The sequence below is a fragment of the Orycteropus afer genome, unplaced genomic scaffold (genome assembly GCF_000298275.1).
Source record: "Orycteropus afer afer isolate SDZICR_OR568_19922 unplaced genomic scaffold, OryAfe1.0 scaffold00524, whole genome shotgun sequence".
Classification (NCBI taxonomy): domain Eukaryota; kingdom Metazoa; phylum Chordata; class Mammalia; order Tubulidentata; family Orycteropodidae; genus Orycteropus; species Orycteropus afer.
In genome coordinates this window covers 980,668-990,547 of record NW_006922111.1, presented here as the reverse complement: position 1 = coordinate 990,547, position 9,880 = coordinate 980,668, and the positions used below count along the sequence as shown (strand labels likewise).

General features: G+C 61.3%; 1 protein-coding gene across 1 annotated transcript in view; it reads right to left on the bottom strand.

The window, feature by feature from the left end:
• Positions 1-7,648, bottom strand: part of LOC103209752 (basic salivary proline-rich protein 4-like) — an 8,696-nt gene extending 1,048 nt beyond the window's left edge. The window contains exons 1-5 of the mRNA XM_007955646.1: positions 7,574-7,648; positions 3,715-3,805; positions 2,143-2,258; positions 1,288-1,842; positions 258-385 (exon numbers count right to left, since the gene is read on the bottom strand). Coding sequence (XP_007953837.1) covers positions 258-385; positions 1,288-1,842; positions 2,143-2,258; positions 3,715-3,805; positions 7,574-7,648 — 965 coding nt within the window. The remainder of the gene's footprint in view (positions 1-257; positions 386-1,287; positions 1,843-2,142; positions 2,259-3,714; positions 3,806-7,573) is intronic.
• Between the last annotated feature and the right edge of the window lie 2,232 nt (positions 7,649-9,880).

Sequence of the window (9,880 nt, the reverse complement as noted above, 5' to 3'; positions counted from 1 at the left end):
CCCCCTGGGGGTGGGGGGCTCGTTCACACCGACCCCCTGGGGGTGGGGGGCTCGTTCACACCGACCCCCTGGGGGTGGGGGGCTCGTTCACACCGACCCCCTGGGGGTGGGGGGCTCGTTCACACTGACCCCCTGGGGGTGGGGGGCTCGTTCACACTGGGCCCCTGGGGGTGGGGGGCTCGTTCACACTGACCCCCTGGGGGTGGGGAGCTCTTTCACACTGGGCCCCTGGGGGTGGGAGGCTTGTTCACACTGACCCCCTGGGGGTGGGGGCTCGTTCACACTGGGCCCCTGGGGGTGGGGGCTCGTTCACACTGGGCCCCTGGGGGTGGGAGGCTCGTTCACACTGACCCCCTGGGGGTGGGGGCTCGTTCACACTGGGCCCCTGGGGGTGGGGGCTCGTTCACACTGACCCCCTGGGGGTGGGGAGCTCTTTCACACTGGGCCCCTGGGGGTGGGAGGCTCGTTCACACTGACCCCCTGGGGGTGGGGGCTCGTTCACACTGGGCCCCTGGGGGTGAGGGCTTGTTCACACTGGGCCCTGGGAGTAAGGGGCTTGTTCAGACTGGCCTGGGGGTTTCTCACTGGCTCACATGCAGTCCACTGAGGACAAGTCCCTGGGCCTCTTGGCCTCATGTGACTTCCACACACACTTTAGGAGCTGACAGGGGTTTGACCAGGCTGCCACCCTGCCTTGGGCCCTCCATTCTCAGATGGAGATGTGAGACCAACAGGGGAAGGAACCCCACCTGGTGCTAGGCACCTCCTGGCTGCACCCGCTTCCTGGCCACTGGAAGGCTGGGCTTGGAGAGGGTGAGACGCTGGTGGGGCTGGACCCAGGCCGAAAGCCTTCCTGGACAGCCCTGCCCCTCTAGAAGAAGGGGCCCAGGTTGGGGGTCACAGCCAAGAGGTCCTGGGTCCAGCCCCACCTGGCTCTCTGCCTTTGACCCCAGGCAGGATCTGACTTCAAGGAGCCTGGGGGCCTATGGTGCTGGGTCTGGACTCCGTGCCCCTGGCATTTCCCTTGCTCCCCCCCCCAGGCTGGGGGCAGCCCTGAGGCACCAGGGCTCAGCACCCCTTGGCTGGCCACCAGGTCCGGCTGCCCCCCGAGGCCCTGCGGAGCCCACGAGCTTCTGCATGGGAGGATGAATGGCATTCCAGCAGAGGGCCGGCAGGCATGCAGTGGGGCCGGTTTGGTCACTGCCCAATGTCCCCGGCAGCCTTGTATAGGGTGGAACTGCTGATCAAACACACACCCCCTGGTCTACTCAGTGCCCAGCCTGGCACCCACAGAGCCTGGCCTAGCCCCAGGTCCCAGAGGAAGGCCCACCAGGTGGGCTTTTCCGGGGGCATGTACCCCTTGGAGAGGGAGGACAGGAGGTAGCGGGGTGGGCAGAGGGGGCTCCGCTGGCTCTGAGTCCAGGTCTTGCCCCTTCCTGACCCCCCTGCCCAGGCAGCCTCTGGCCTAATCCCCAGGTGCTGCCTCAGTTTCTCCATCTGGAGACGAGACGTGGCCCCGCTGGTGGGGCCGGGCAGCAGCTTGGCAGGCTGCCCTGTTTCCCCACAAGATGGTAAGAAAATCCGCGGTGGTGGCCGCAGCAGAACCTCAGTCCTACTACTCCCACAGGGGCAGGAATGAGGAAGGAGCTTGCAGTGAGCCAAGGCCCCAGTGCCCAGACTGTACTTGGGTCTTGGCCGCAGTTCAAGCCTGCCAGCCAGCCCAGCCCTCGCCTCCCAGTCATGCTGCACAACCTCCAAGGGGCCCCCACCTTCCTGGGGCGTGGAGCCCACACTGCTCCCCTGGGCTGGGAACCCACCTGAGCCCTGGCCCAGGTTCTGCACCTAAAGCCAGGATTTCGGAGATGTGGCCTCAGCCAGCCCCATGGTGGCGCCTTCTCCTGGCCCTCAGGTCCGGCCCACCTCTTCTTTGCTGGCCTCTGCACCCAGCAGGGGCCTCCTAGTGCTCACACTAACCCAGGCTGTTCCCTCATCCACCTGCCTTTCCACTCCACAGTGCATGAGTCGGACTGCCATGCCAAACACAAGGCAGAGTGAGTCTTTCCCAGGCGAGACTGAGCGGCGGTGAGGGCAGACATTCTGGAAGCATGTTTGTACTGTCCACTCATTCCTTCATTTACTCACTTGTTCAGGCCCTGGGCTGCCCCTCGGTCTGGGGGTGTTTGCTCTGGCCTCCCGCTCCCCTTCCCCACGGCAAGGTGGGCGGTCCACGTGCAGGTGCAGTCGGCTGATGTGGCAACCTGGGAGCAAGGCGAGGCCTTGAAGGGTGGAGTGAGGCCTCAGCTTCCAATTCCGCAGAATGAACGGAAGAACCCAGGCCCTGCCCAGCCCAGCCTGGGTGCCCTCTGCCCACCCTCTGCTCGGCCCAGTGCTGCCCCCGCCACTGCCCAGCTGCTGCTGGAGGCCAGGGCTGCGGGGGGCCTGTTACTGTTCAAGGCCCTCCACTGGCCCGTTCTGGAAGCATGTCTGTACTGTCCACTCTACTGTCCGGCGGAGAGGCTAGGCTATCTCCCCAGGGCACCCTTCAGGGTCCGTGGTGGCCCACTGTCCCACCGCCCCTCACCCACACCATGCATCCCATGAAGCCTGTCTTCTCCAAGCCCACTGGGGGACCAGCTCACTCTCCCTCCCCCTCTGATCTAGCTCTCCCCGCCCTTGGACGGCTCCCCCATTCCTGAACTGTTCCTGCCCCCAAGCAGGCCAAGGCCCTGTTGGAGACTGAGTCCACCCCCCACGGGGTGCAGTACCCCTCCCCCACAGCACTGAGCACTGGCTTCTTTAACAGATGGGAAAGCTGAGGCCCAGAGAGGTCACAGACCTGCTCGAGGCCACAGAGCGACTAAGTGGGAAGGGGACAGCGAAGGCGGGGCTTGGAGAGGTGACAGAACAAGAAAGACTGGGTTCCAAAGTAGCAGGTGAGCTCTGGGTTAGACATCAGGATGAACTTCCTGACTCCCTGGGCTGAGAGGCATGGGGGGCGGTGAAGGAGGAGGAGCCGTGGGACCAGTGGTCAGAGGGGATAGAGGGCCAGGGAGGCAGAAGAGGGAAGTCGAGGAGCTGAGTCACCCTCCCCCAAACAGCAGAAGTGCTCCCCAGCAGGCACCCTCTACCCTCTCTTGGGAAGCGGGTCAGGGGGCGCCGGGCAGTTCAGCTGGACGTCTGTCTCAGGTCACACCTGCTGCTGCTCTGGCCCAAGCTGGTGCCAACCCTCCTTTTCTGGACTCTGCCTGCCTTCTGCCTGTTCTTTGGGTCCTTGGTCTGGCAGGAGACCCAAAGAGAGCTCAAAGGGCTACCCGGCCTTGGTGCCCAGGGCCCTCGGGGACCACAACTGTGAGTCTTGGAGGGCCCGAGAACTACGGGCCCAGCACACCTGACAGCACCGAGCAGAGGCCAGCGTGGGGGTGGGCAGATGCCTGGTGAGGAGACCCAGGGCCACCAAAGGCTCACGTGAGTCGACGTGACGCCGGGTGAGCCGTGCCCAGGTCAGAACCAGCAGGCCCCGTCACTTCTGAGAGCCCTGCCAGCCCACCCATGCCACCCAGAGCCAGTGTCTGATGCCTCCAGGCTGCCTGACCCGTTCCGTGTGGCCACTCACCTCCGAGCCGCTGACTGGGGTTGGGGTTGGGGGTGAGCCATGCAAGGGAGCAGTTGCAATGGGGGGCACACAGGCCGAGGGTCAGCATCCTCCCACCCTACCGCAGGCAAAGGGCCGATGGCTGGCAGGAGGGGCAGGGATGCCATCCACATGTCTTCCCAGGGCCTCGCTGTCTCCCATGGGCAGGCCACCCTAGAGGTGGAAGGGTGTCTGGCAGCCTAAGCCAGAGGGTGACCTCTAGGACCTGGGTCCCTCTGTGAGCAGCCCGGTGGAGGGGCCTGGCTGGCAACACTGGCGTCTGCAGTTCTGAAGCACCTGCCCCAAGCTGCCCACGAGGGTGCTGCCAGCCTGGGCCACAGCGGGCCATCTGCTGCCTCCCCTGTGTGTCTGACTCCCGCCGTCCCAGAGCCCGCTGGGGGCCTTGCCCAAGTCCCTCACCTGGTTTCTGGCTCCGATCCTCCCTCTGACCCCGCGCCCTGCTCCCACCAAGCCCACCAGGACGTGGCCTCCACCTACTCACACAACGACAGCACAGTTCCTCCATCCTCATCGCCGCCGAGAGCCTCAGGGCCCGGAGCTGGGAAGGATCTCGTGGGGCCCCAGAGCTGAGTCTAAAATGGAGTTATCCTTTCACTGGCCCCCAGGCCAGAATGGGGGTGGGGTGGAGCCTGATAAATGAACAGGCCCTTTCAGCCCCTTGACCCACCCAGGCTGCCATAGAGGGAATAGGGGCTGGGGACGTGGTAGGGTCTGGAACCAGGTTTTGGGGTGCTGGGGTGTGGTCGATCAAGGCTCTAGAGCTGCTGGTATCTAAGCTGAGGCTGGAAGGAGAAACGGAAGGAAAGAGAAAAGTTGGGAGGGAGGCAGGAGGGGGGCTTGAGGTAAAGGGGTGGATGTTCCTGGAACCGGTGTGAGGCCTGGGGTCAGCTGAAGGGACCATAGAGTGAGTGTGGAGTCAGGGGACAGGGGTGGGAGGAGTGGGACTTGGAGAGGCGCCCTCAGCTGACAAGGTTCTGGAAGATTCCAGAAGGACAGAGGGGTTTCTCGAATGGAGGGCCACGTTTTCTAGCTTTTGCCGTAGCTCTCATGGCCCCCATCCCCACGGCTAACATAGTCCCATACCCCATGGACAAAGAACCTGTGTGCCCCCTGGGCTCTCTGGCACCCCAGGGGAGACGTGTGTCCATAATAGTCAGCAGGTGGGAGTGTGGGAGCAGTCTGCGCACTGGGACCTCTTCTGAGGCTGCTCCTGGCCCCCTGAAGCCGCCCCTGGGCTCGGGTCTCTGGAGCCTTGGGTGACCAGAGGGTTTTCAGGCCTTGGGCAGTTTTATGGGAGGGGCCCCTCCTCCTGTGGGCCTCGGGGCCTCTGTGGACTGGGGCTTGCCCAGGGGTTCTCACCAGAGGGCCCTGAGCTCCCCTGGCTGGCCCTGGCTGCCGAGGGACAGGCATGGGCTTGCTGACGGGTCCCCACATGGAGGGTGACTAATGCCACCTCCCTGCCTGGTTCCCAGGAAGACGATTGATCAAATCTCCATGAAAGCCCTCTGGGAGTGGAGGACAGTGGGTGGTGGCAGGGCTGAGTCACCAGACGGCCCTCTGCAGAGTGGGGCATGCCCCTCCATCAAAGAGGCTGGTGCCAGGAAAGTCTGCTGCCACCGAAGCCTGCCAGGCCCCCCACTTCGGTGGCTGTGGGGACTTCCCATGGGAGCAAGGAGGTAGGCCTCAGGTATATAAGGCCTTTCTCAGGACCCAAGCTGCTGGAAGGAGTGAGCTCCCTGTCACTAGAGGAATTCAAGCATGGTTTGATTGCTACGTGGTGAAGAGGGATGTCTGCGGCCTCATGGTGTGTGGTTCCGTGAGTCTCAGATGTGTGTCTGTGTGTTTCTACCTGGGATTCCAGGAGTTCTGTGGTTTGAAACGTTCACAGCTCTGGACCAGGTTCCTACTGGGTGTCTGGTGCTATGTCAGCCAGGGTACAGCAGGGGCCAAGACAGGCAGAAGTTCTGTCCTTGGGGAGTTGACGTCTAGACGACCCACAAGACAACAGACATTTTTCATGAAGGTGATAGGCGTAATGAACAGTAATGGATACATCTTCCAAACCACGCCCACTGCCCTGGAGTCCATTCTGACCCACAGCGCCCCTAGAGGACAGAGTGGAACTGCCCACAGGGTCTCCAAGGCTGTCAACCTTTATGGAGGCCAGCTGTTTTATTTTTCTCCTCTGGAGCAGCTGGTGGATTTGAACTGACAACCTTTTGGTTAGCAATCCAGTGCTTTAACCACGGCGCCACCAGAGCTCACTCAAGATACATCCCAAGAGAGAGCAGTCCCACCTGAGGACAACCAGGGCTGTGTGAGACCCGAGGGGTCGGCCACTGTGAGATGGCTGAACCAACCCCTGACGGAGGTAAGTGTTGGGGATGTCACGGGCCGCTGGTGAGGCTGAAACAGGGTGGGGGCGAGAGCGGGAGGAGCTTTGGTTGCACAAGGAGTGGGGTCCAGCTCATGGGGCCTCATGGCCACGGTCAGGACATGGGCTCTCCTCCCTGTGAGCCAGAGACGCTGCAGGTTCTCAGCAGAGGAGAGACGTGGGAGTGTTTTCTTTTCAATTGTGGTGAAATGTAAGCATCGCTGGCCGTGCTGTTGCATCGTTAGCTGTGTCAGTGGCCCGGAGTCGCTCTGCCCCCTGCGCCCTTACTCACAGGAGAAGCAAGGGCTGCTCACGCCACACCATCCTCACAGTGGTCGGCGTGTCGGGGCCCACGTTGCGGCTGCCCGCCGAGTCGACCCCCTCCTGAAGGGTCTCCCTCGAGCTCGCTGACCCTCTTCTCTGCTGACCATCATGTCCTTCTCTCACAAGCGGCCTTTCCCTGAGGCTGTGTCCACGGTAACCGAGCAGGGCCAGAATGTCACTTGTCCCTGTCCCCTGTGGCTAAGCCACATTCCTTCTGACACGAGGCGTCCCCTGACCAGGAAAGAGTTACTTCTGACACTGAGTTAGATTTTAATAGGGTTCGCCTGGCTGCTGGGCAGAGAAATGATGCCATGAGCCCCTCCCACGTGCACCCACGGCACTTTACAGTTTACAAAGCGCCCTATGACTGTGACTAGGCTCAAAACCAAACCAAACTCACTGCCATGGAGTCGGTCCCCCACTGGGTTTCCAAGGCTGTCCATCTTTACTGAAGCAGACTGCCTCATCTTCCTCCCTCAGAACAGTTGGGGGTTTGAACCACCGACCTTCTGGATAGCAGTCACATACGTGTCTTACACATTATGCCACCAGAGCTCCTTGTGACCAGTCTCGGCCTTCCGAGTTTTCCAGGGATGTCATGGATGGGGCTGCGGAGCTGCCTGCCTCACCCCCCTCAAAATCACTAAAACCTCCCAACCTGCATGCACCCCCAGCCACCACCAGCCCTCTCTGGGGCTCCTCACAGGGGTCCCCGCTGCCGTCAGCCCTGCCCATGTTGGCTCCCGATCCCTGACCTGCTTTCCAAGGTCACCAACCTCGTCCCCACACCTCTCCCAAGGCCTGGCAGTACCCTCCTGGCCTCTCCACCCATCCCTGAGGGTCCCGCCAGTGGCCCCCAGACACAGCCTCGGCTGGCCCCCTCCCCCTTTTTCTGTGTCCTTGGCTGCCATGGTCAGCGACTTTCTTGATGTCCCAGCTCCTTGGGAGAACTGTCCCCTGAGCTTGCCCCTCCCCATCTAACAACCCACCTGCGGTGTGTCCCCTGCCCCTAGGGCTGCCCACTCCAGTATCTCTCCTTCCCCCAACCCTCACTGACACCCCTCCCTGAGGGTCCCCCAGATGCTGCCCTCATCCAGTCATGAGAACCTGTAGCCTGAGTGTGCCCAGGGCCACCCAGCGGACGCCCTGCCCCATCACCTTCCTCCATCAACACGGCTATGCCCCAGCCACGCCCTCAGACCCCCCGGGGGTCTCCACCGCACCCAGCTGCTCCCTGTGGCGGGGACACTGCCTCCCTCCAGCTCCCTCCTGGCCACCCGGCAGCCTGAGCCGGACATGCCGGTGGTGTTAGGTGCTCAGGCCACCCCACCATTGCACCATGCTGCCCCCATCTATGGTGGAAGCTCATCTTTATTGCTAGTGAATGAAGAGGGGAGGGCTCAGGCAGCCTCCACCTCCCTCCTAGACTCCTTGCCCCCTTCCCACTGCCCTCCAGCCTAAGACGTCTGCCCGTCTGGGTGTGAGCTGTGGCCACCCTGCCCACCGGGTGCTGATAGGCCTCCAGGCCTCCAGGATGGACAGCCTTAATCCCTTAATCATTTTCTGATACCTTCCAGCCTCCTGTCTCTGGGAAAGAAGTCAAAACTTGGCAGGAGACCTGGAGCGCCAGGACCAGGCATTGCACAACCCCAGGAGGGGCGGGGTGCAGGGGGAGGGATCCCCGGGGACACCGGCCTCAGTCTATTTTTAGCTGGGAGCAGAAAACTCACCCCAACGCACATAACATGCAGCACAAGTATTTGTTTGCATTCTTAAAAGGGCTCTGGTGGCAGGTTTGGGCCCAAGGCACATGCTCGTTGAGTCATGCCTGCTGGAGAAACTGGCTGTCCCACCCACCACTCAGTGCAGCCCTCACAGCCCCACCTACCTGCAGCTCATCCTTCTCCCAGGCAGCGTCCACCCCGCCTTCGAGCAAGGGGTCACCTGCCCAGACCACCCTCCTTCTGCCCCCTTCACTCGATGGAGCCCCAGCATCATAAGGCCCCATGCAACTCCTCCTCTGCCAGGAATCCTCTCCTGCTTGACTTTCGTGTAGCCATGGAACTGGGCTCTGTGAGCAGTGTCAGGGAGATGTCTCTGTTTGGGGGTATCATTCTGTTCGGTGTTGGCTCCTATGCTGGGCCCAGGGAAACAGACACCCCAAGGGTCGAAGCCTCCAAGGGGTAGGGACAGGAGCATTTGGCGCCACACGAGAGTGGCAGGCAAGGTGGACAGCCATGCTGGAGCAGCAGGCTGGCAGGGAGCAAGAGACAAGATGAGTTTCCTGGAGGTGCCGTGACAAAATACCACAACCTTGGGGTCCAAACTCAGTGGAACTGTATTCCTGGACAGTTCTGGAGGCCACAAGTCCAAATTCAGTCTCAAAGTCAAGGTGTTGGCAGGGCCATGCTCCCTCCGGAGCCTCTGTGGGGGAATCTGCTCCCTGCCTCTTCTAGCTTCTCTGGCTGCTGGTGTTCCTTGGCTGGTGGCCGCATCACTCCAGTCATCAAGGCCAGCATCTTCAAGGCTCTCTCTGCTCCATTTTCGAGTCTGTGTGTCTGTGTTGTATCTCCCTCTGCTGCCCTCATTTAAGGGCACGTGGATGGCAGGTAGGGTTTGCCTGGGTAATCCAGGACAGTCTTTCCATCTCAGGATTCTTAACTTCATCACATTTGCAAAGACCCTTTTTGCACAAGGTTAAACTCACAGGCTCCAGGAGTAGGACCTGATGAGACCTTTGGGGGCTATGATTCAGCCTACTGCAACAGCTTTGGCTGCATAGCTCAAGGATGCCTTCGGAGGTGGCTCCTCCTGAGCACAGGATAAAGGAGGGTCCACCAGGATGCAGCCCACTGGACCGCATCCAAACTTTGGGTTTGTGGGAGAAAAACAGGGACCATGGCCACCAGGTATGATCATGGGTTGGGTTTACCCATGGACTACACTGGGGTTAACTGGGCCTAGGTTCAAATCCTGGCTCTCACACTCAAGGGTTGTGTGTACCATCAAAGTACTTGACCTGTGAGCCTGGCTGAGGTCCTCACAGCCCACACCTGCAAGAGCTGCCCTGGTTATCAGCAGCAAGGGGTATTGGTGTGCAGACTTCTAATAATTGGTGATTCTAATCACTAGTGTCCTCTGGTCTGTCCCTGTCCTAGCCCCTCTGCCCAGGGACTGTCTGGTTCACCCCACTCTTGGCCAAAGTTGCCTTGGTCCTATCCCTCACCACCTATGGGGTGATTGAGGCCCTGCTAACATTAGGACCCAGGGTCTTTTCCCCTAGGCACTGCATCCTAAACACGTGGAGAGCCCTTCCACCTCTGCCTCCCGGCCCCACCTCAGCACGATTCCCTCCCTGACTCTGTACCTTCCCCCGCCGGCCTCTCTGCTGCCACGGAGCGGCCTTCCAAGTCAGGGGCCACAGAAGAGTAAGCTTGGCAAAGGGCCCAGCTGTAAAAACACATGGAAACCATACAGAGCTGACTCCAGGGTCCCACGCAGGGAGCTCAGGACTCAACCCCAAGCAAAGG